At 37.9% G+C, this 24,235-nt stretch overlaps 5 protein-coding genes and 1 long non-coding RNA gene across 14 annotated transcripts; 2 read left to right on the top strand and 4 right to left on the bottom strand.

Annotated features, from left to right (window-relative positions):
- Positions 1–1,023: 1,023 nt before the first annotated feature.
- On the bottom strand, positions 1,024–3,191 carry LOC108863345 (peptide-N4-(N-acetyl-beta-glucosaminyl)asparagine amidase A). The gene is given in 2 exon segments (XM_018637738.2): positions 1,024–2,801; positions 2,804–3,191. Coding segments are annotated over 2 exon segments (1,839 nt in total). The 5' UTR covers positions 3,072–3,191; the 3' UTR covers positions 1,024–1,230.
- A 595-nt stretch (positions 3,192–3,786) lies between these two features.
- Positions 3,787–7,080, bottom strand: LOC108857066 (polynucleotide 3'-phosphatase ZDP). 2 transcript variants are annotated; one of them, XM_018630992.2, is made up of 14 exons: positions 6,674–7,080; positions 6,534–6,593; positions 6,161–6,454; positions 5,880–5,936; positions 5,746–5,781; positions 5,589–5,651; positions 5,408–5,491; positions 5,263–5,319; positions 5,095–5,171; positions 4,758–4,839; positions 4,549–4,665; positions 4,217–4,341; positions 4,075–4,144; positions 3,787–3,989 (listed from the first exon to the last, which is right to left on the bottom strand). In XM_018630992.2, exons 1-14 carry the CDS (start codon positions 7,019–7,021, stop codon positions 3,942–3,944), a joined length of 1,518 nt encoding a protein of 505 aa, XP_018486494.2. In that variant the 5' UTR covers positions 7,022–7,080; the 3' UTR covers positions 3,787–3,941. The 2 variants fall into 2 exon arrangements, with proteins under 2 accessions (XP_018486494.2, XP_018486495.2); XM_018630993.2 differs by having other exon boundaries at positions 6,161–6,451; positions 6,674–7,077.
- Positions 7,081–7,454: 374 nt separating this feature from the next.
- On the bottom strand, positions 7,455–9,500 carry LOC108857743 (protein GRAVITROPIC IN THE LIGHT 1-like). 2 transcript variants are annotated; one of them, XM_018631753.2, is made up of 2 exons: positions 9,221–9,500; positions 7,455–9,134 (listed from the first exon to the last, which is right to left on the bottom strand). In XM_018631753.2, the coding sequence occupies exon 2, from the start codon at positions 9,132–9,134 to the stop codon at positions 7,797–7,799; it is 1,338 nt and encodes a 445-aa protein (XP_018487255.1). In that variant the 5' UTR covers positions 9,221–9,500; the 3' UTR covers positions 7,455–7,796. The 2 variants fall into 2 exon arrangements, with proteins under 2 accessions (XP_018487255.1, XP_018487257.1); XM_018631755.2 differs by having other exon boundaries at positions 9,277–9,379.
- Positions 9,501–10,815: 1,315 nt separating this feature from the next.
- LOC108805145 (uncharacterized) lies at positions 10,816–13,284 on the top strand. Of its 4 annotated transcripts, none has more exons than XM_018577113.2 (7): positions 10,816–11,070; positions 11,236–11,316; positions 11,424–11,594; positions 11,711–11,881; positions 11,974–12,183; positions 12,246–12,334; positions 12,389–13,284. In XM_018577113.2, the coding sequence occupies exons 1-7, from the start codon at positions 10,974–10,976 to the stop codon at positions 13,073–13,075; spliced, it is 1,506 nt and encodes a 501-aa protein (XP_018432615.1). In that variant the 5' UTR covers positions 10,816–10,973; the 3' UTR covers positions 13,076–13,284. The 4 variants fall into 4 exon arrangements, with proteins under 4 accessions (XP_018432615.1, XP_018432619.1, XP_018432617.1 ...); XM_018577117.2 differs by having other exon boundaries at positions 10,817–11,070; positions 11,239–11,316; positions 12,416–13,284; XM_018577115.2 differs by having other exon boundaries at positions 10,817–11,070; positions 11,239–11,316.
- Positions 13,285–13,434: 150 nt separating this feature from the next.
- LOC108861387 (protein trichome birefringence-like 41) lies at positions 13,435–23,755 on the bottom strand. Of its 2 annotated transcripts, XM_056985798.1 has the most exons (6): positions 22,762–22,894; positions 14,770–14,980; positions 14,488–14,659; positions 14,207–14,382; positions 13,950–14,108; positions 13,441–13,864 (listed from the first exon to the last, which is right to left on the bottom strand). In XM_056985798.1, coding segments are annotated over exons 2-6 (807 nt in total). In that variant the 5' UTR covers positions 14,772–14,980; positions 22,762–22,894; the 3' UTR covers positions 13,441–13,566. The 2 variants fall into 2 exon arrangements, with proteins under 2 accessions (XP_056841777.1, XP_056841778.1); XM_056985797.1 differs by lacking the exon at positions 14,770–14,980 and having other exon boundaries at positions 13,435–13,864; positions 22,762–23,755.
- LOC108861079 (uncharacterized) lies at positions 16,458–18,154 on the top strand. 3 transcript variants are annotated; one of them, XR_008934267.1, is made up of 6 exons: positions 16,458–16,579; positions 16,697–16,803; positions 16,887–16,929; positions 17,161–17,249; positions 17,346–17,417; positions 17,511–18,154. It is a non-coding gene; the product is annotated as an uncharacterized LOC108861079 (long non-coding RNA). The 3 variants fall into 3 exon arrangements; XR_008934269.1 differs by having other exon boundaries at positions 17,503–17,571; XR_008934268.1 differs by having other exon boundaries at positions 16,463–16,579; positions 16,644–16,803.
- Positions 23,756–24,235: the final 480 nt, after the last annotated feature.

Raw genomic sequence — 24,235 nt, 5'->3', positions numbered from 1 at the left:
AGTGTGTATACACTATCAAATAAATTAAATTTATGTTGCGATTTTATATGAATTATAGATCATATAAAATTTATTTTATAGTTCCAGTTTGTCAAATTTTCACTTCTTTCTGTTTTGTTTCTTTCTCTCAACAATGCATTTATGCAAATTTAAATTTAGACATTGAGCTCAGCGACTTCTTTTCTACGTACCATGATACAACACAAGCTGCTTGGTTTCACATCCAAGTGGGACAAGAGAAGATACATTATTACATCAATGTTAAAGAGTTAAAACCAGGAAGGCTTCAGACATGGAAGGTTTTCTCTGATTCTTTCCACCAAAATTAAGAGATTCAAACACATGTTAACAAAACTAAAACAGCAGGTTCTTGTCTCACCTGTCTGTTCATCAACATTTCAGACAACCAATTCAGATTCAACTTTCTCTGCAACATGATTAGGGTGGTAATCCAAGCTCTTCACGGTTTCAAAGAAATGAGCTACAGCTTCCTCTGGTGTCCCTACCAAGACACCATGTCCTAGGTTGAGTATATGCCCTTTTGGTCCAGCGCTCTTCACCACTCTTAACACACAAAAAACATCACAAAGACAAAATTATTATTATTAAGCTCTGATGGCTAATGGCCATCAAAGTGAAGTAAATGGCTACTTGAGTGGATGAACTTCGTTTCCTCCATCTATTGTCCAAAACCAAACTACCATTAGGCTCCAAGTAAAAAGTGTTGTTGACCACCACCCATTTGAACCTCTCCCTCTATTATCTGGTCACATTGAGGAGAGCTTCTACTAATCTGATCAGACAGAGTACAAGGTGTAACCGCAATCAATGACCTGAAGGATCACATTGATCAGATTAGTAGAAGCTCTCCTCAATCAATGACCTGAAGGATCAAAGTCAATTTAACGTCAACTTTTCCTGCTGCATTTTCATGTGTATCCGCAATCAATGACCTGAAGGATCAAAGTCAATTTAATGCATAAGACTTGCTTGTTTTGGACATAACTTTTTCCACTATTGAAATAATTCAAATTAACCGGTTTATCAATCATTAACCCCTGATAAACCGGACCGGATCTATTTGCATATAAGTCAGACAGAACATGATGAGGGAAGACGGTTTTACACAGCAAAATCTGACACAGTACAAGGTCTGAAAATAACAGAAACAAACACACAAAAAAACTTCTTTTCTACTATATTTAACGACGTTTCTTTCTCCACTGTCATTCACAGCAAGAGCGCGGTCAACGTCTCTAGTCTAGTTAGATCCTCCGGCATCTTCAGTGCTGTCTTCTTGCAAACGGTTTCAACCTCATCATACAGAATGTCGTAGTTGAAGCTACTAATGTTCCTCGAGTAACACTGGTCACTTCCAACATAGTTATACACTTGTTGCGTTCCCCCATATCCATTCACCACCAAATTATTCTTCACCACCATAACCCCTTGCCCTTCTTGCTTATTCTCCAGCTTGCTCTTAAACGTTCTCACCATCCCATAATCACTCTCTGATCTCTCCTCGTTGAACCCCATCGTCACATTCGCAACCTCCAGAGACGTGCTGTCTTCTTGCTCCAAGGAGTCAGAGTAGAGGTAAAACGGAAACCTCTTGATGGATTTCGCCGCGTAGATCGCCCTCGACCCTCTCTTGGCATGAACACGATCTTCAGCTTCGATCAGCTGATCAATGATCTGCAAGCTCCCATCTTTACCCAAAACCATCTCGTTCACATACCTAAACTCCTGATGAGAAGTGGTCACGATATCTCCACGAGAAGACTTGACCAAACCACTCAAACTTATCGACCTCTTAGCTTCCGTCTTAAACTTCCCATTCAATCCCTCGAACTCTGACACAGAGCTAATCTCAAGACAGCTTCTACTAACCTCCAACACCTCCCCTTCGACCACCTCCTTCTCACGATCCAACCAAAGATGCAAATTCGCATCCACAAACCAAACGTTCAACGCGTTAGTCACGCTAAACCCAAACTCATGACCTTCCCCGTCCAACAAACTCCCCAAGAAAGGCGTCAGCTCGATATCATAACTCGGCAGATCGAAAGAACCGATAGCCGTGACCGGTCTCCACAGCAGAGGATTGATCCCACCGGTGAAAACGACAGGGAAAGGCCAAACCGCACCGGCTACTCTACCGTCGAGAGTAACCACAACTTCTCTAAAAGGTCCATTACCACCAGAAACACTGAGATTGTTGGCTGTGATAAAGTCGTTAGGGAGATTCCCGTACCAAAACTCGTCGTTCTCGTGGAAAGAAACGTAAACTTCGAGAACGGCTCTGTACACATTCCTCGGGATCTTGAACTCTTTGCGCTTGGAATCACTCAAACTCGAGATCTCGAACCATAGCCCGTCGTTTAAAGGAAGGTTTCTCGAGATAGGGATGATGGTATCAGCTCGAGAAGGAGAGTTGTTGTTGTTGTGATGGCTGGAATCGAGTGGAGGATAGTGGTAATGGAAGATGAGATCGACGTGGTAGACGCCGGTGTAGGTTTTGTCGACGATGTTGCCGAGGTAGAGGGCGAGGGTGCGAGTCTTGTTGTCGTCGACGAGGAGAGAGTGGTATTTTGTGACGTCTTTCTCGACGGACCAGACGATGCCGTTTTGAGTAGGCTCGGCTGTGCAGCTGCGGAGAAGCTCGACTCCGTCGAGCCAGAGGCCGAAGATGCGGTCGAACTGTCTTCCTCGGGAGGTGGATCTGAACTCGAGGATGATTTTGGAGAAGTGTCGGGAGGAGGGGGGAGGGCAGTGGGAGGGGAGAGTGTAGTTGGCGAGGACGGGGGTTTCGTGTAGGTGTAAGCGAAGTCGTGGTGGAGGAATTGGTGCGAGCATGGCGGTTGAGATGAGGGAGAAGAGGGGACGGGTGGCTTTTTGACTTCGAAGTAGCGAGTGGGTGACGTGGCGTTTTGGGATGGATAAGAGGAGGAGAAGAGAGGTGGTTTGAAGCGAGATCTGGTTTTGTCGTGGTGATCGGCGACGGCGGCAGAGAGAAAGAAGGCGGTGAAGAAGAATAAGAAGGAGAGGAGTGGAGGAAGCGAGGAAGACATGATCGTACGAACTGCTGACCTTGTTTTGGTCTCTGTCTGGTAAAATCCAATCCAATCTGATATATGTCAAAGACGCAACACACATTTATCATAAAGTACGTCTTACTTAAAGAATTTAAGATGTTTTCTTGGGAGCTTAAAAAAACTAATCACTTATACTAAAATAATGTACACTTATTTGTAGGACAGCAACTAGAATGATTGCACTAATCACTTACTAAATAATGTACAATTATTTGTTCATTGTAAGTTCATATTACTAATTAAAATTTTAATTACTAAATTTAGATTGGTTGCACGCTACTTTACAGGAAACCATCACAAAAAACGTAGCACATAACCAATCACGATTTGTTGGATCTTTGAAGCAAAGTAATACTAGTCAGTATCTAGTTTCAATCATATGCACTCAGATAAAATGATCAAAATATTTTTTTCAATCAGAAGCATTTGGCCCAAAACCTGTACGTAGGCTGCAAGAGTATGCTACCTTTCGCACATTACATCGTTAGCAGACGGGCCCGTTCGCCATACCTGGTTTCAAACTCGGAGCAATCAATGATGTTATAAAGAAAACAACAATAAAGTTGTTAAGAGAAGGAAGACAAGATAAACCACCAGTTAAGGTATGCTGTACTAGCATCAGAAGAGGTTATCATCAGAATAGGTAAGCTCTGTAGTGCTGATAATTGGATTGATTCAACGGGAAAACAAATCTCAAGTGATGCCATTTTGTCATATCAAATCCCAAAAGAGTGTTGAACTAAACACATACTGATAGTTTGATCACGAAAAGCATTTGCTTTATAGACTAAACAAGTTGCAAAGAGAAGGCACAAGTCTAATACAGCTTGTTGTTCCATAGTGACTTCAAGAGAGAAAGTACTCCTCTGGGGTGTAAAACTTCAATCCACTAGCCTGCACCCAAACAAAGTATCTGTCTATCAGCGCAAATTATCTCTCTAAGTATTGCTGACATGCCTGATGTTTTTGTAACAAATACCTGTGCAAATTTTATATCTGCGTCACTGTGATCGCCTTTTCTTCCGGCTGCATCCCCGACATAGAAAGATCTGATGGCACAGAAGTTAGTATACACCAAAATTAAGTGCTTGAGAGGATGCAAATGGATAGAGAAGACTAACTCATCCATATCAATTTCAATCCCAGAGTTGAGGTGCTTCTTCATGAGTTGCCACATTCCTGGCTTGGGTTTGCGGTAAAGGTCATCTTTACCACCAGAACTTGCGACTCCACACGCTATAAACACCTGTTTTCAGAACGAAAACCATTTCTAAACTTCAGAAATCAACATGTCAGAACACCTCAAATTTTGAAAATGTGCAGATGTTAGCTAGTAATAACTTCAATTTTCATTCAAAAAAAAAAAACTTGCATCAAAAAATAACTCAAATTTGTTGATACAGTTTTCTTGAGTAGATAAAAATGACTACGAGAAACTAAAAGAGCACTTCACCTGAATGGGAACCTCCACGCGCTTGATAAAACTGTTGAGGCGTCCAATTTTCGAGTCCACAGCAGCTTGTCTTTTGTTCTTCCACCGGTCAATGTTGGACTCATTCGTGAAAATAACCTGATGAACATATAATTAGCACTTCTATACAAACACTCTGCGACTGTTGAGTTGCATGGCTTAAAATGGAGTTCAAAAGGAAGATAAGGTACCAGCTTATAGCCTTGACTATGAAGACTTTGTAGTTTCTCAGGAATAGAAGGGTACATAAGGGACCATGCATCTGCACCTACTCTGAGAGACAAGAAACAACGGAACACGATATGATCCATTGATGAATAACACAATTATATTTTGTAAAGATAGCAACAAACGAGCTGCGCAAATTTACTGAGAATGCACTATGAGAAGTACAAAAGCATTGGGTGATTGCCTTTCTGAAAAAGTAATCACCGAAGTAGACAAACTACGAACAAAAATCATAAATGGCCACTGGAAGAGGTTGCAAGAAAGAACAGCAAAAATTTGAGTGACCAAGTCGCTTCTTACACTTTCACAGATGTTTTTGCTAGGCATCCATCAAAATCAAATGCAGCTATCTTCTCAGAATCGTTAAGACCCTCATCCTGTTAAGATACAGCAAAGGAATTAATGATTAGGACATAAAACATTTGCTTAATTCGAAAAGCAACATCATATCTGAAGATGATTTCTGACCCGCTCAAGGAATATTACAGTCTCAAACGCTTTCCACTTCGGTAATAGTCTGGCATCCTGAAAAATAAGGATAATTAGCAGCCAAGACGTAATGATTGGAAAACAAATACATATGCCAAAGCTACAAACTCCCAAGAGTGCCTACCCTGTACTTTTCCTTCACATCAGATGCTGAAAGAGAGATCTCTGCTTCACCTACGACCTGAGAAGTTGACTCACTGGTGTTCATCTGCATAACACAGTATTTACAGTCAGTTGGGAGAATCTCAAGATAAGGAAGAGAGCGCCAACCATCAGCAGGTAAATACATCTCATTGCTTGCATACCTTGGGTTTTCTAGTAGTCGGTTGGCTCGTGTTGGTTTCTTCCACCATCTCCATCTCCCCAACCTTCACAAGAAACAATATATTACAAGCCAATGAAAAAAATGAAAATTCAACTAATACAAATTACTAAAGGACGTGATTACTACTATCTAATAACCTGAGAATGTTTTCTTTTGTTTGTCTCTTCCGTTAGCTAGTTTTTCAGTTCCAGAATGTCAGAAATAAAGTAAGAAGTTAGTTTGGATAGGCCTACAAATTTATGAAAAAAGGTGTTGCTAGTAGTTAATATACCAAGGTCTTGTTCTCGCATTGTTGGACCAAATCCTTTAATGCATCCTGATCACCACTCTGTTTTATTGTAATAAATGAATCAAATATATAAGATGTGTCAGCACGAATACCACTGATATATTTGAGAGTCAACGTGACAAATACTTAAACTAAAAGTCCCATCTATATTCAAGTCCAAGATAACACTATCTATTTCCATTTTATGATCTTAGCAACCAGAGAACATATGCAAAACATCCAGACTTCTATCCCCCTTGATCTATATATAAATAGAGACTAACCTGCAGTGACGAAAATCCACCAATGTCCTCAACAGAATCAACCGGATCTGAGTCAACGGGGAAACAAGCCAAGTGGTGCCATTTCGTCATATCGAAACCCCGGGAGTCTCTGGTCACCAGCCCCAATCTCAGTTCCTTTGCAGCAATAGTCTGAGAGCACTTCTTGCACGATGACCTGCTTGATTTCGCGTACTCAGCAATAACTTTTGAAGAACCTTTCGTCTCCTTAATCTTCTCCCCACTTACATCATCTGTTGCGAGATGTGTAATCTCTTCCACCTTCTCATCGACCTGCTTTTTAATCCAACAGATACAATCAATTACGAAAAAGTAAGTTATCTTAGATAGAGCATAGAGTCGTCAGTGAAGTTACTTGGTTAGAAGGCTGACCACACTGTTCCACCAATTTCGCCAACGCATCTTGATCATCTTTCTGAGAGACCATAAAGAGACGAATTGAGTACTGATGAGAAACCATAGGGAGTCTAGATAGATGATGAGAGACACCTAAACCTCTAAAGCGGATAAGCCTTTGATATCGTCGACGGAAGCAATCGACTCCGAATCGCTAGGGAAACAATCCAGATGGTGCCATCTGGTCATGTCGAACCCGCCGGGTCCCTTGCTAATCAATCCTAGTCTTAGTGTTTTCGTCGCGATTGACTTCGAGCATGCCTTGCAGGAAGATCGGTTCGACTTCGCGTACTCGGCTACGATCGGCATTTTCTCCGTTGAAATCCAAATGTAACGGTGGCGGAGATAGTTTCGTCCTCGTTGACGGAGGAGAAATAGATTGGACTGATGGATGAGCAGAGGAGGGAGAGAGTGAGAGTGTCGAGAGACGAAGGAGGCTAAAACCATAGAGGTAATTAATTAGGGCTCTCAGTTCGTTCCCGCCATTCAGAATCAGAAGGAAAGATGCTCAGGAAGGAATTGTAAATGATAGAGGAGTATAAGGACTTAAACTGTAAATATCTCGAGCAAAAATAAATTAGTTGGGCCTACGGCTCTGCTTTTGTTTATGGAGCGTACCCTGGTCAATATCCACCGAGCCTGGACCCAGACGTCGTTGGATAACATAAAAGATACTTTGATAGGACTACTCCGGGGCCAGGAGATCTATCAAAATTCAATGGACCATCAGAGTATTATCCTGATTAAATTTGGTCGGTGGGTCTGAATAGATAGATGTCCGAGCTTCAGTCCCTTTTCAGAAGATATCACAATTACACTCATACAAAATTATTTAATTTAATCCATAAACAATCTTTTTGATGCACTAATTGGTACTATAGATTGAAAATATGAAACATAAAAATAATATAAATTATTACGGAATTATATACATACATAGGAATATAGGATAGAAGATAGTGCCGATGGGCTAATAATTTGATTTCAACGAAGGAAACCAGCTCAGAGATGCTTCCTGTCTCACTGTCCTAAATATTGACAAAGAGAGGAAGAAAAGAAAAAACATACGCATAATCTCAACGGTCACATATGCATATCTTCATAATCCAACGGTCAGGAAATTTCTTCTCGTTTCATTTTCGTACGCTAAAAATAACCCCCACCACGCAAATTACCGTAATACCCTCTGTTCCGACATCTCCGTGATCTTTCCACCGTCCGGTTACGTACGGCGTTGACTTGAGCGCAAGAGATAAACCTCGCATTGTACCAAAGCGTTCCCAATTCTAAACCCAGGAAACAAAGTAAACGCAACTCTCGGCTCAGATTCCGACAAGCTTTCTTCCGCCACGCTCTTCATATACACTTCCGAGAATCTGCAACCCTTAGACACTTGAAATATCGAAGGTTTAACGTCCAAGGAGAAGGCAAGGCAATGCAAGAGCCAAACCCGTCTCGCCATTTCAAGAAACGCGACGCAGAAACTCGTCTCAGGAAACTCCCCCTCCCCGACAGAGACTTGGTTTCTTACATGCAAGTGTCCGAAGAAAGCCTCCTCCATCTTCGGATGTACGAGCTGCAAATACTTAGCTCTGCAAAACGTAGAGAATCTTGATTTGGGTCGTGACGCTAAACACTCTTTCGCTTTCATCGATCTAATCTCCGTGAACCTCTCGAAGAATGTCTCTTTACTCGTCTTGCGAGATGATGGTGATGATGGTTCGCTTGTGAAGCAAGGTAGATAAAACCCTTCGAACATGATCCTGCAAACGAAATGCTCGAAAGCGAAACACGTGTCGTCTTGCTTGTGATACAATACTCGAGGCTGTATCGTTTCAGCCGCCGCGTGGACGTCCCAACCAGAGAACTTCATTTGCTCGATCATCAGTTTGACGAATCCTCGGATTGATTTAACTGTGTGGTGCAGATAAGTAGCGAAATGAGTTTGACTCAGTGCTGATAGATGAAGTTGATGACTTAGTCTCTTCTCTATCAACTTGTTATGATTCTTGGATTCTTGTAACTTCTCTTTAAGAAACATGATCTCAGAGTCTTTAAGCTTTGACTGACACTCCATCTTCTTCCCCATGATCTCATAAGTCTTCGAGAGGCTTCTCAGTTCTTGAACTTCGGCAAGAACAAGAGTTCTATGAGGGTTAGTATCAAACTGATTACTCAAGAAACTCTGTTTTAGTTCAGACAATGTCTTCAGCTCTGAAACGACCAACCTGTCTGCTCTCTGAATCCCAGCTGGATCATACGGAGACTGAGCGTACTGCAACTGTGCATAACTCGATTTTATGGAAGAAACTGTAGCAAAAAGCTTTGCAAGAAGAGCTTCCATGGAAAGTGTTTTCTCATACTCTTCCTCCAGCTTCTCAAAGGACTCTGAAAGATTTGTAGCGTCTTGATCATCTAACTTCACCTTTTCTTGTCTCTTCTTGACTCTCTCAACTTCTGGAGGAACACCGGTTAGCTTTTTGTTGTTGATAACTTTCACAAGTGCCCGTCTGAGTTTTCCTTTTCTTGAAGCAACATCCAATGGTTTCGCAGTCTCCATCTGCAAGGTAGAATGATAATGAATTAGACTTGTAATGGATGTCTATATCCAACAACAAAAAAAAAGAAGGAAAAGTAAAAGCAAACTTGGATCTAGGGAACTAGGACCATGGAGCTTCACTTTGTAAGACTTCTTTATTTACCTGAAAAAGATGAAGAAGTAGGTTACACTAATGCCTAACACTGAACTTTTTTGTTCACAGAATAGAGAGGTGTGTATGCATAGCATATACATTTATATATGTACAGAAAGAGAGATAGAGAGAGGTATGTGCGTAGAATATGATGTGGGGTAGATTCATCCAAAGTTTTGTGGGGACAATGTGGTTAATATATAAAAGAAAATGTGTTTTTGTAATTAAAGGAATAAACAAAGTGAGAAATGTCCAAGGAAGAAGAATAAACAAGTTGCATGTGTAGCACCATTTTCTTTTCGTGAACCGATCTACTTTTTTCACATTAATGTTCTGAAATCTTATGCTTGCTATTTACGTGGTGGGGCTATATATTCAAACTGAGCAGCTCCTATAGAATCAAACAAAAATGAGAAAAAATAACATATAATAAAATTGTACCCAAATGGGTTTATATGCAGAGAGAACACATGACACATGCAAATAATTCGACACCCCTTGTTCTCATTTTATGTTCACTTTTTCTGACAATGAACAGTAAAGAAAAAAGCGCAGAAGAGAATAAAACTGATGAGTTTAAATACATATAGATATTCAAAGTTGGTCATAAGTTATCAATTAAGAAAAAAGGATTAGAGTATTGAGAGATCATGATTGCTACAAACCAAATCAGTTAAACTAGTATCCAAGAACCAAAAGGAGCCCCCACACATGCATGTAGTATATGATTTTCTTGAATGGTCATTTGTTTCCAGTCACTTTGAATGAAAAAAAAAAGAGAGTAGAACAGCCTGTAAGCCTAATATATAGCTCTACCTAACATTTAGCACAGTCACAGACTACTGTCAAAACCTCCACATTCACTTTGTTTAACCCAAAGGTCTAATAAGAAGACTTGTGTTAAATAGCGAAAATGCTGGAAAATGAGGGCAGGGTTACGTACTCGCTGTGTGTTAAATGGGCGTTACTTTCCTTGTTCCTCACTTCATTGTAGAGTGTATCAGAAGAAATGAACTGGATAGAACTGACAGACCAACCTCTAGGCTTAACCTATGAAAGATCAAATCAATCATATGAAACATCAAACCACTACCTACCGAAGGAAGGTTGGAGAAACAAGGAACATATAATAATTTAATAAGAGAAGGAAATAACTCCTAATGTGCACGCTAATGTGAATGGCATTATTATTGTTATGGATTTTCAACGGTGGAATTTTTTTTCGTTCAGCCTCACAAGTTAGATGAGAAGCAAAACTTCATGATAACTGACACGAAATCACACAGAAATAAACAAAAGAAACAAATGCTCTCTCAGCGTGGTATTGAATAATGAATGATTTTGTGATTTAGACAAATCGTGGAAGTGATTCTGAATCTGTTCAGCTTTTTTTTTTCTTGTTTTCAAATGAGTGTTGTCTTTTCTTCAGAGGGGAGCATCCAAGGTGGGAACCTTAATGGGCTCAGTAATTGGGTCCTACAAAAGGCCTAGTAATGGGGAAGAGTAATGAAGCATTTAAAGACATGACCAATAAGGTAATTTCCATAAGGAAAAAAGAAAAAACAATTTGAAAAAGAGAAAGAAAAAAGGAACTGTACTCAATCTGCAAATTGGGTTTTCATTCTATCAGTTCGTCTTGGAATATGTGAATCGCCTCCACTAGGATTCGATTCGAACATAGTTTGTACAAGCTCTATAGGAAAGAGATGGGAGATTCTCAGATTCTAAGCTCTATCAAGATTTTGTTGCTCTTTACTCTTCTTCACAGCTTCCCTTTTCAAGCTCAAGCTGCTGTCCCTGCCGGTACAATTAACAATAGATATTTTTTTTCTTTTATCATCAGTTCATTTGGGTGCTCTGCTCACTCACTCACTCTCCTATCCAGTTTTAAATCTATTATTAGTAATCAATTCGATAGTTTCCAATTCTAGGGATATTTAAATGATAACTTCTGCTGTTGATTGAAAGCAGGATCGTTGATAAAGCACATGTCTTCGGTTCTCAAGTGGACTACAGGTTCATCATCCTCTAAAACATCCTCCCATTCAGGTAATAATTATTACTCAATTTGTTTATTTTTTTTTTTATTAAGGAAGATTCATTTTGATGTATAATTATTATTGTTTTCTCGGTCTGTCTGCTTCCTTTTTGTGTAGATACCGCTAATGTAGTTCAGTTTGAGAATGGTTACTTGGTCGAAACCGTTGTGGAAGGAAACGAGATCGGTTCCCTTCCTTACAAGATTCGTGTCTCTGACGATGGAGAGCTTTATGCTGTTGATGAAGTTAACAGCAACATCATCAAAATCACTCCTCCCTTGTCTCACTGTTAGTCTATATTCATCTTCATTTTAATTCCTATAGTTTGTTACTACACTTATCCTATTCATGTTCTGTATGTTAAGTGTTGGAGTGTTGTTGTGACTTTTGTTTGTAACGGGCAGACAGCAGGGGAAGATTGGTGGCTGGATCGTTTCAAGGTAAAACGGGACATGCTGATGGTAAACCAAACGAAGCTCGTTTCAATCACCCCAGAGGTGTAACCATGGATGATAGAGGCAACGTTTATGTCGCTGATACTTTGAATCTCGCCATCCGTAAGATTGGTGATTCTGGTATTGTCTTCAAACTTCTCTTATTTATATATATGAGAGTAACTCTTGAATCAAGCTGAGAGGTCTGGAACGTTTTCTTTCTTTTTTAATAGGTGTTACTACAATAGCTGGAGGGAAATCGAATGTAGCTGGTTTCAGAGATGGACCAAGCGAGGATGCTAAGTTCTCCAACGACTTCGATCTTGTTTATGTTCGTCCTACTTGCTCCTTGCTGGTTATTGACAGAGGTAACGCTGCTCTTCGCCAGATCTCCCTTGCTGAAGAGGACTGCGAGTATCACTCTAGCTCTATCTCTTCTACTGGTAAGAACTTACGTAGGATCATTTTTTGAACACTTTGCTTTAGTAACGCTGTTCTTGTGCAGATATCCTCTTGGTTATTGGTGCTGTTGTCATTGGTTACGCTACTTGTTTGCTGCAGCAAGGTTTCGGACATTCTTTTGTCTCTAAGACGGTAAGTTTCAGTTTCTTCTCTTTTTGTTCACTTCTCATTAGCCATAAAGCGAAGGTTTCTGTTTTTTTTTTAATATTACAGTCAGAAGCGAGCTTTGAAGAGGAGCAACCAGGCAAAGAGAAACTTTCTCGACCTGTCCTTGAGACAACAACAACAACAACAACAACAACCAAGGAAGAACCTGGCTGGCCATCATTTGGGCAACTCCTTATCGATCTCTGCAAGCTCGCACTCGAGTTTTTGACCAGCAACCTACTCCCAGCCCGATTCAAAACCAGCTCCAATCTAAGGCCACTAAAAGATAGACTCAAAATGCCTGAAGACGAGCAGGAACAGGGACCACCTTTAGTCCAAAGGCATACTGCACCAGCACCAGTCTCTGAATCCCGACATGCCCACTTGCCTAAATCCAGTGACAGTTACCCGGAACATAAGACCTCGAAGACGAGGTCAAGTAGTGCAACAAAAGATCCATCATCCAAACACCATCGGTCCTCATCAAAACGGCAGGAGTATGCCCAGTTTTACGCCTCGGGAGAGGTTGCACCACCACCAAAGGTTCATAAAGAGCGATCAAGGCGTCGCCATAGAGATAAGACAACAACCGAGACAGCTGAACCAAAGACTACAACAGCAGCATCAGATACGGTGAAGCCGGTAGAGTACAGTAATAGTTCAAAGTTTGATCATTTCAATATGAGGAACAACAAGTACGGACCTGAAACTCCATTCCGCTTCTAGAAAAAAATAAAATCACATCCTCATGAGAAGTAGTACCCTTTGAGCCTTTGCCTTGGTGGGAGATTACTTATGTTTTTGTAGTTTCAGAGCCAAAAAAAAGGGATAAAGAATTGTCTACTGTAATGAAAGATTATTGATTTGTTTCTTGTTGTGTATCTGAGCTTAGCTGCTGTCATATCCTGGATTGTTTATTTTACACGAATTCACATTGTCCGATTTACTTACTTGGGCCATACACCATCATCCCCTTTCTCAACCTTACCTCTCTGAAGATTGTTCATTTTGGTCAATACTGATTTTATAAGTTCGATAGTTTATGTAATTTAGTTGAAATAAATTTAGTTCCCGTTGAAAAGTAATCAAAATTGAAGCATTAAAAATATCTCTTTTTACCACATTGCCAATAAGAAATATATCTCTTTGTATTCAGATTCAAATGTAGAATCCAACAGAATAACAAATATGCTAAAATATTCTATGTAGTGTTGTTATTAATAAAGCATATAATTGTAAAGAATCTCATTCCAAGTATCAGGCACCCCAGAGAGACACCAGTGGCTGCAATCATTGGCGGTTTGGCCGCCTAGACCATAACTCGAAGGGTGGCCATCTTTGCGAAGCAATGAAAGCATTGTAATGTCTAGCAAAGTCACCGGTTTCGATATTTTCCCGAGTGCTCTCTTCAAAACTCCAACTTCTGTTGGCAATCCTCCTGGGTAAGTTGTCCCCAAAAGTGGTTCTGTCTGCCCTGCGCAACTCTTAGCCGTTGGTTCACCCCATAGAGCTCCTCTGTTAAATAAACATATCAACGTTTTAAACCAATAGTGTATTTGAGTCTATTTGACTATCTACAAGCAAATATACAACAGCTTACTTGTAATGAGATGGTGAGATTCCTTGAAAAAAGACTTTAGTTTTCTGAGTATCTACGACCGTATCGACCCATTTTCCCCAAGTCCCTAGTGCGATTTCAAATGCTGCCACACGGTCCATGTCCTTTGTAACGTTAGTCCCTAATTGAATATAATCCCACCTGCCAAACAAATTTGATTTTGAGCATAAAGTTGTAGTGATTAATTAAAGCTAAGAATAAACAAACTGAAGAGTTAGTTGATTTAACACGCAACGTACGGTTGTGAAGGACCTCTACGGCTCCACCAATGCCAAGTATTGAAAACCAATGTATCCATTTCTGACCAATTATGTCCGTCGTTGATCGAATCAAGCTTCAACACTCTCCCAATCTTCTCCCTCACTATATCTACCAAATACACATTCCTGTCCAGCTTCAGTTCCACTCCATACTCCTGAAAACATTAACCATTTCTGGTTTAGTTCGGTTATCCCGGTTTTCTATCCTAGAGACATTTTACCTTAGCCAAAACAAGTATAGAATTGGTTATCATTATTACCTGGAATGTGAAGGTTGAGATAGTGCCTTGTGTGGTTAGGTTATAGGTTGAATTGGGAACAGAAGAGTGAAGCATACATGTCAAAGATTGCCATTGATTTAGGCTAAGAGAATCACCAACAAACATTATCTTCTTCCCTTTGTTTTTCTCCAGAAACTCAACTCCATTGAACCTACAAAAAAAAAAAGTTAAACGGTGGTGTCTTAAGGCAGCGGCATAAATTAGAATTAACGTTAAAAACAGCAGGGCAAAATCGTCAAGAAGTTGGGTTAGTGTCCCCACATGTAGGAATGTCAAAAGTGGGCTTGGACCGCAGGATAGGCCCGTTTAGACCTGTGGCGGGACGGGTTTGGGCCTAGGATTTGGTATCCCGCAGTGTCGCGGGCCTCGCGGGAAAAGACCTGTGCGGGATGGGCCTTTTGCGGGATGGGCCGAAGGAGACCGCGGGTTAACCTACAGTCCCGCAGCTCTGGTCTTTTCATTTCATCGCCATCTGAAAAAGAAAAAAGAGAGAGCGTGAGTGAGTGAGAGAGAGACAGAGAGACGAGTCGCCACTGAAATGAAGCTCCGGTGACAGCGATAAGCTCCAGCGACGACGATACAGATCAAACATGCAGGTTCCGGAGAGAAGTCCTTTTACGAAACTCTCGAAGTCTCGATGAGCTCCCTTTCCACTGTAAACCAAGATCCATCTCCGGCGATGGCTTCTTCAGAGATGGTGACCGCATGCATGTCACAGGTAATGAAAGATTTATGTAGATGGAGTATTTTTTTTTTTGCTTCTCGTAGTCTAACAGTTCTACTCGTTTTTACTTTTCAGGTTGTTCTCTGCTTCTATCCACCACTGGAGCTTCATTTCTTCTTATAGATCCAACGCCTTAGCTTTATTTGTTGTAAGATCCACCACCTAAGCTTCTCCTTCGCTGCATACATGTTCATGTTCTTTTCCATTTGTACTCTTTAGTAACTTGTTTTGTCTATATTCACAATGAAGCTTTAGCTAATTAGCTACAACGTACAATGTATAAGATGTGAACTATATCAATGTACATGTCTCATGTTTTTTTATTATGTGAACTTAGGTGTACAATAGAGCAGTCTGAGGCGTCATGAAGCAGTCATGGAGCAGCCAGCAGCATCAAGAACCAAAAAGACTGCATTTCGTTTAAGGCCCGCGGGCTGGACCGCAAGAGACTGTGCATTCGGCGGTACGGGCTTGGGACGACCATTCGGAGACCGCAGCCCGCGCGGGTCTGAACCGCAATGACCCGCAAAGAAGTGAGCCCGCCGTGGGACGGGTCGGGACGGGACGGGACAACCTGTTTGACAATCCTACCCACATGAGTGGGGGAATGAATCTATGTTTTGTAATAAGCTTGCGAGTTTGGTGGGTTGTCGTAATCTCACTGGTGGCGCGTGTGGCTCACGACGAAACCACCAGTTGGCATACTGTGACAAAAGAGCATTTTAGAGATTCCCAAACACAGCACTCAATTATGGCAAATCAAATATATTAATTAATAGCGTTCTCTTTTACTATTGGCTGCTCACTCAAAAGTGCTTTGCAAAAAGGAATGTACAATCTGTAAATATTTTCCAGTTTCTTATAAAGTATATAATCAAATCAAGATTTCTGCACACTTTTGAATATTGATTTTTAACCGACAAAATGTACACACTCTTTTATATTTCCATTCATTTATTATATAATTTCCAACAAAAAAACAGACCGATAGAGTAAAAGAAAATTTTAGAATTAAAAACGCAATTAGCTGTCTGTGCGTGTTATAATCTATACTATACTAAAAGGCAAATAATCTCATCATTTAGGTTGTCCACCTAGGACTGGAAAATCGTCCAATAGGAAGTAGTTTTTTTGCCATGTCACACAGGAGTTGGGCTGTTTTCTTTACTCGATCCGTGAAATGTAAAATTTGGCCCAAAAATCCAGTTCAAAAGAAACCCGACAACGTTTTAGATGAGACGGTCAATCTCTTCTGCCTCTCCTCCATTAAATTAAAGCTTTTTCTTTTTTTTTTTCTGCGTTGGTTCGTTTTCTCCAATCGAACACCTCCGGTTCGAAGCTGTCCCGGTAACGCTTCTTCTCCACTCCAATTGATACTGTTACTGTTGTTAATCATGGCATTTAAATGTAGATTCCCACTGCTTCCTCTTCAATTCATATTCTCTGCCTTCTATGGTACTACAGCATATAGACCCTCATGGAGTTGTTCCCATCAAAATCTTCGAGTAAGTAGCAACTTGGCCTGAATTTTACTGAAGGCATGACGTCTTCCAAAGCCTACCCCAAGGCGGGTAAGGATTTCAGATATTCGTTTGAACCTTTTTTTTTTTTAATTCGTTTGAACCTTTTGTTTCTGATGGTTTTGATTATGCAGTTAATGGATTGGCAAGGGTACGATAGAACCAGAGATTCTGTTGGTACTTTTTTTTCTATCTTATTGTTTGTAGATTATTATTCGCTGCTTTTGCTGATCAATTGTAAAGTGTGATGAATATTTTTTTTTAGTTAGATTTTTCATGATTTCAAGAAGGTGAGGACTTCATCGCTCTCATGGCTGACAAAAAGTTTTCATACCGAAACAAAGCAACTTTGCGATGCTGAAGGTTTTGTGTGTTTTAATATCTAACCATGGATTTTTGATTGAGTAGGTTATAGAACTATGTAGGAGCTGCTGGAGATGAGGTTTACACTCTCTGTCTTCGTACAGGAGAATCACATGCATCCCTCTGTTGACCTGGTTAGCACGCCTCTAATAGCCACACTATTTACATCTATGAAGAATCTTCGCTATGACCTTATGTGATTTATTTCTGGTTTTGTTGTTTCGATGTAGCTCTGACAAGATTGTGTATCTCACTTAATCTTGCCGCCAAATGTGTGCAAATCTTCTCAGTTATTTTACAGGGTTAGTATAGATTTTTTTTTTGTTTGTTTTCACATTGTTATCACTTACTTCTGAGTGCAAATATGTTTATTAAAATTGTTTCAAGAATGTCAGGAGCCGCCTTTCAATGAGGACATGCCGAGGTTGCAGATAGAGAACTTTTACTACACTCGTGAGGATGTTCTTTCTGAAGAGATCAAGTTGAAAGAGAGTGTGACTTGGTCTGTGCATAGACCAAACACTATCTTCGGCTTCTCTCCGTATAGCTTGATGAACATTGTGGGGACTCTCTGCGGCTACGCAGCCATCTGCAAGCACAAAGGGTCTAACTTGGTTTTCCCGGGAGCAAGAAGGCGTTGGAAGGTTTCTCGACGGTGTCAGACGCTGATCTGATTGCTGAGCAGCAGATTTGGGCTACAGTTGATCCTTACGCCAAGAACGAAACGTGTAACTGCAGCACCGCTGATGTTTTCAAGTGCACACATCTGGGGAAGATTCTTGCTGAGCAGTTTGGGATCGAGGAGTCTGGATTCAAGGAAGGGAAGAATGTGGGGTTGGTGGAGATGATGAAAGGGAAAGAGAAGGTTTGGGAGGAGATGGTGAAGGTCAGTTGCAGGAGAAGAAGCTTGACGAGGTTGGTGTGTGGTGCTTTACTGATGTTGTGCTTGGTGTTGAAGGAATGATTGATAGTATGAACAAGAGGAACGAGTATGGCTTTCCTGGTTTCAGGAACTCCAACAACTCTTTTATCTCTTGGATTGATAAAGTACAAGGCTTCAAGATTGTGCCTTGATACATATTCTACATAACATACGCTTTGATGTTACTTTGTTTATTTGTTTAATGTTTTGTTGGTTTCTAGGTTCTTCTTTTTCTTATGTTCTCATCACGAACTGTAAATTATTTTAGATCAAGTTAATGTTATGTTTTTGTATGGGATGTGAGTTACTTTCGTTGAGTTTGTTTTCTAATGATGATGAGACGTACGTGGGGAAAATATTAACTATGAATACAATGAAAGCTACGCTTCTGTTTATTAAAGTAAACAATAATGAGAGACGAAACAAAATTAGAGGCTGACATGGAAACAATGAAGGAAGATCTTTATACAAATTTGAACATAGGGTCTTTAACCAAGAACAGTAGAGGGAGTAAAGTAAACAAAAAAAATCACAAGTATACTGTGGTATTTAATGTCTGGAGCAACAACAATATCTGCAACATCAAAGACGGGAAGGACGAAGGAACCTATTTTAACTTTATCCAAACTATTTTTGAACTCTTTGTTTTTGCATATTTTTCTTACTGATGAATATGAGTTGTGAACTGCAGGTACCTCCTTTACAAGCAAGTATTGTGTTTTCCTATTTTATAACTTGCATTTTCTTAAATTTAAATATGTAAAAAATATTATGTTTGCTATTGTGATTAACCCTTTTTCACAATCAGGCTAAAAATGTATAGTTACCTATAAAAAATCAGCCACTCCTCACTGCAATCATCGTAACAGGATCGCGTCTCTCAAGGCTGGGGATAAGAACGACGGTGTTATGCTACCAATTGTGGTGCTGAGAAGGTGAAAAGTGTAACGTCTGCTGTTTTGTGCTCTCATGGAGACCCACCGGATCCATGGCAGCCTCGGAGAGACGGAGCTTTTGTTACGGTTATCGGATCGAGTGTTAATATTATTCTGTTTTTTTTGGCAGTGTCAATGTTGATGAGTTGATTTTATCTAATAACAAACTAGATCATCACCCGCGCTTCGGAAGCGCGGGATATTTTATGATTCAAAATTTTGTTAACAATATTACAAATATTTAATATGTAAGAATTTTGTCTATTTAAAAAACTGCGTTTGAATCAACATTTTTAAATCCAATTTAGATCGTCGAGCCAGTAAACCCGGTAATCCGATATATAATTATGTTTGAATTGGTTAAAAGGTAATGGATTAATAAGATTGATTTGAATCCACTTTGAATATATCATATAGTACGACTATTATATAATAAGGAAATAATTTACTAACATTAATTGTTAGTTAATAGGATTAGAAAATATATCATATCTAATAGTAGGTCCAATTTTAAAATCCACCTAGAAAAAGTCACAATGTTTCTGTTTTAATAAGATAGATGAGACGTACGTATGTCTCATTCAACCGGAGTGGGGAAAATATTAACTATGAATACAATGAAAGCTACGCTTCTGTTTATTAAAGTAAACAATAATGAGAGACGAAACAAAATTAGAGGCTGACATGGAAACAATGAAGGAAGATCTTTATACAAATTTGAACATAGGGTCTTTAACCAAGAACAGTAGAGGGAGTAAAGTAAACAAAAAAAATCACAAGTATACTGTGGTATTTAATGTCTGGAGCAACAACAATATCTGCAACATCAAAGACGGGAAGGACGAAGGAACCTATTTTAACTTTATCCAAACTATTTTTGAACTCTTTGTTTTTGCATATTTTTCTTACTGATGAATATGAGTTGTGAACTGCAGGTACCTCCTTTACAAGCAAGTATTGTGTTTTCCTATTTTATAACTTGCATTTTCTTAAATTTAAATATGTAAAAAATATTATGTTTGCTATTGTGATTAACCCTTTTTCACAATCAGGCTAAAAATGTATAGTTACCTATAAAAAATCAGCCACTCCTCACTGCAATCATCGTAACAGGATCGCGTCTCTCAAGGCTGGGGATAAGAACGACGGTGTTATGCTACCAATTGTGGTGCTGAGAAGGTGAAAAGTGTAACGTCTGCTGTTTTGTGCTCTCATGGAGACCCACCGGATCCATGGCAGCCTCGGAGAGACGGAGCTTTTGTTACGGTTATCGGATCGAGTGTTAATATTATTCTGTTTTTTTGGCAGTGTCAATGTTGATGAGTTGATTTTATCTAATAACAAACTAGATCATCACCCGCGCTTCGGAAGCGCGGGATATTTTATGATTCAAAATTTTGTTAACAATATTACAAATATTTAATATGTAAGAATTTTGTCTATTTAAAAAACTGCGTTTGAATCAACATTTTTAAATCCAATTTAGATCGTCGAGCCAGTAAACCCGGTAATCCGATATATAATTATGTTTGAATTGGTTAAAAGGTAATGGATTAATAAGATTGATTTGAATCCACTTTGAATATATCATATAGTACGACTATTATATAATAAGGAAATAATTTACTAACATTAATTGTTAGTTAATAGGATTAGAAAATATATCATATCTAATAGTAGGTCCAATTTTAAAATCCACCTAGAAAAAGTCACAATGTTTCTGTTTTAATAAGATAGATTAACGATTTATTGTCATCTTTCAAACAAACACAAATCGTTATGTCTACGAAGAATAAAAACACCTCATTTATTTATATACATATAAAATTTTTTTTTTCTTTTCACACCTTATCAAGAATTTTTTTTGTAAACTTAACACCTATGTCATAATTTATTAAATATTGGTAAATGGTTTTAAATTTTTCATCTTCTTATTTTTTAAACTAAATCTATTGCCAAAAATTTAATAGCTTCTAAATCATTATAATTCATATTTTATTTTGAATCAAACCAAAATTATGACATTATTCTTTTTGTTAACAAATAATCATTTAGTGAAAATATATATTATAATTTTAAATAAATAAAACTATAATTATAATAAATAAAATTCATGAGAAAGAAGGTAAATCAATTTACGCAATTAATCTTTATACATTTCATTTGATTTATACCAACGAAAATAAAAATAATAAACAGCACCACCAATTTCACTAAATCTAAGTAAGGCAAAATGATGTGTCTTTGTGTTTTCTAAAATAAATAACTAATTAAGATATTGAGGATTTTATACTTTAGGAAGTCTCCCACAGTTACGTATATGCAAATATCGTTTTTATAAAGGACAATAGGTTTACTTAGGCCATCTAATTTTATTACGCTGGAGATCTCCAACACCTTTCTCAAACCAAAAGCTTCTCACCGATTCCCCTTGCTCAGGAAACTGGTATTGTTTAAGTTATTTTTGTATTCAAATTAAATATGAGTATATTCTGGTTTTCTAAATGCATGAGAATCTTTTTTTCCTGCGTTCTAGAAAAAGCGTTTTCGAAATAGCCATATGATACAAAAGAGTATGCGGTGTTTCAGGCTTTAACTCATTAGTACATTCTGGTTTCTAACGAGAGGTAGAGACTTATTTAGTTATCTTTTGGTTTAAGCAAAATGGTTAGAAGTTTCGTGGAGTTATTTTTTTATTGATGTTTCAAGCCAAAACAAATATTCTTAGACTATTCAAGAGATAGAGATTCAGTGTACGAATTATTTGGATGATTATTGTTTTAGTCACATCTATTATCATATGTATAAGTTTCATTTATGATTTTCTGTTTTATCATATGTGTTTTGTGTATAAAGTAAGAAAAAATTGATTTTACCTTTTATACATTAACTAAATTTCATTGATCTAATTTTAATTTAACAATATTATTAAATATTATCAAAATTTATAGAAGTGTAAAAAATAATGATGTATTACATTTTCAATAAAAAAAATAAAACAACGTTTTATTTCTACTTATATGAATAGTATGTATATAAATTAATTATTTATGAAAATGAAACTATATGTTTAAATCATTAACGAAACATTGTTATATTACACTAAAAATTAAATAAATTTAGTAAAACCAAAAATTAAAAATATAGCCGAAAATACATTAGTAGAACGGAAAATGGCCGAAAATTAAAAATATGTTGGAGGGAGAGTTTGTATTCTGGTCCAGGCGCCTGCACGAAGGATACTCCTATGTCGAATGAGACATTAAAGAAAAATTTTAGGGGTTTGAAAATATCTTCGGCCAAAGTATATAAATATCTAACTATGTAAATAAGTGTGTTCCATTTAATAAATGCAGATGACTCAGGTTTTGGAGGAACAAAATATTTAAATAATCATTATAAAAAATTAAGTAAACCACGTATATTCGGAATATTCTGGATAGCACGGTTTCTTAAAAATCACATCTATGCGGTATATTATGGATTACCAAATTAAAACCACTTTTTAATCTCGGCTAGGTTCGATTATAATTGGTTTGCTTTACCGAATTGAGTACTCCTAAATAATGCATTAACTTTCTCATTGCTGAAAAATACACAACACTCTCATTCCAAACACAAACATTGAAACATATGATCGGAAATAAACTATCAACACACTTTTCCGCGCGTAGCGCGGAGAAAGAATCTAGTATTTCATAATGATACCTTGATTCAATATATCTTGAAACAACAAAACAATTTAAATAATTAACGAAAGTACTAATATAGATTAGTAATTGATGATACCTTGCTAATTTGCAGTCCTGAGGTTGCCATCTGAAAGTAGGGTAATCGAGATCCGGCCGTCCATTTCTCTTGCAAGCGAACTCGCGTCGTATGAAAGGACACGTGGAGGGATCGTAGAGAGGGTAGGAAGAGTCCTTCACCCACCGTCCCGTGAACATATCACATCCTTCTGCTTGGTGAAGAAGATGAAGAAGAAGCGGAAAAAGCGATAACACTAATGCAGAGCCATAAGAAGTGACGTTATCCTTTAAACCCATCTCAGCACAGAAGAGATAGGAGAGAGATATTCAAATACGCAAATGGGGTTTTATACACCCACGCATCTATATATATTATGTATGTAATTCTTGTCATATTAAGAGAATTTTTTTGCTGTCTATTTTTACGAGTCAATATATGAACTATAACGCCAAATTTGCTTTGGTAGGAAATTTTAAAATCAAATCTCAGCATTTCTTTGTATATATTTAGTGACGTGATTTACTAATAATTAATTTTTTGATTTTGGTTTTAATTATAGTAACATATTTACGTATTTAAATAATTTAACGATATGGCTTAAGTGCAATATTTATTTTATTTAAGTGCAATACTTATTTCTACGATTTACTTTGTGTTCATGCTTCAGTTTTCTTTCCTTGAATCAGTCGGTTTGTTCGCACCATAAATATTTTGTGAATAGTTTCTTTTGTGTTTTGTTTAAAATGATTTACATTTGCCGGTGCTCCCCTGTGAAAATCCGTGGACATATTAATTGTTATTTGATTATTCCATTAGCTTTAGTTGTAAACTTGTAATCTTGTATAGGGTAGTTTCCTAAATGACAGTACAGATGGATCATATATTAAACAAATACAAACCAATCATTTGTCAATAGAAACAGATGTTGAAAAAACAACAATAGATTCTATCTTATTTAATCCAAACTAGATTAGGACCCGCCCTAAAGGGCGGAAATTGATTTGTCAAATTTCAATTAATAATATATAGTATATATAATATGTGTATATAATATTATATATATTTTGTGTAACATTTATATATATATATACATATTAGACATATATATAATATTTTATTAAATATATATAGAATTTAATAGTGTTATAATTTGTGTTGTACTTGTTATTAGTTTGTATTTAATTTTCTTTCATTTTTAGTATAATAATTTACCTTGTCACACCTTTTATCTTTTAACTTATACACATAGTTATGCCATTTTTCAAAAAAAAAACTTATACACATAATCTCGTAAAATGTAATATATAAAAAAACATATTTAAAAAATTTACTGACCATATGCCACTATTATTTGGTTGTTTGAACCAAAAAAAATCATGTTCTTGCATAACTGTGTATGTTATGATATGATATAGGTGAAGAGTAAATATATGGAAGTAAAGTTAGTGATACGAACATGAGCCTATGTTGGTCTATGCCACAATTATTTGGTTTTTGGAAGATCAATGAGCAT

This window comes from Raphanus sativus, chromosome 5 (assembly GCF_000801105.2).
Source record: "Raphanus sativus cultivar WK10039 chromosome 5, ASM80110v3, whole genome shotgun sequence".
Taxonomy (NCBI): domain Eukaryota; kingdom Viridiplantae; phylum Streptophyta; class Magnoliopsida; order Brassicales; family Brassicaceae; genus Raphanus; species Raphanus sativus.
The sequence above is the reverse complement of the archived record's forward strand: the minus strand, read 5'-3'. Positions and strand labels throughout refer to the sequence as shown.

Coding starts and splice junctions, on each gene's coding strand:
- LOC108857066 (XM_018630992.2), bottom strand. CDS start 7,021: ATGGTTTTAGCCTCCTTCGTCTCTCGACACTCTCACTCTCTCCCTCCT. Junction 5,652..5,745: donor ACAAAAGAAAACATTCTCAG/GTTATTAGATAG, acceptor TTTCTTGTGAAG/GTTGGGGAGATGGAGATGGT. Junction 4,342..4,548: donor GCGTGGAGGTTCCCATTCAG/GTGAAGTGCTCT, acceptor TTCTGAAAACAG/GTGTTTATAGCGTGTGGAGT.
- LOC108857743 (XM_018631753.2), bottom strand. CDS start 9,134: ATGGAGACTGCGAAACCATTGGATGTTGCTTCAAGAAAAGGAAAACTC.
- LOC108805145 (XM_018577113.2), top strand. CDS start 10,974: ATGGGAGATTCTCAGATTCTAAGCTCTATCAAGATTTTGTTGCTCTTT. Junction 12,184..12,245: donor TAGCTCTATCTCTTCTACTG/GTAAGAACTTAC, acceptor GTTCTTGTGCAG/ATATCCTCTTGGTTATTGGT. Junction 12,335..12,388: donor ATTCTTTTGTCTCTAAGACG/GTAAGTTTCAGT, acceptor CATAAAGCGAAG/GTTTCTGTTTTTTTTTTAAT.
- LOC108861387 (XM_056985797.1), bottom strand. CDS start 23,018: ATGGGTTTAAAGGATAACGTCACTTCTTATGGCTCTGCATTAGTGTTA. Junction 14,109..14,206: donor CGTAGAGGTCCTTCACAACC/GTACGTTGCGTG, acceptor TTTGTTTGGCAG/GTGGGATTATATTCAATTAG. Junction 13,865..13,949: donor ATCTCACCATCTCATTACAA/GTAAGCTGTTGT, acceptor TTTATTTAACAG/AGGAGCTCTATGGGGTGAAC.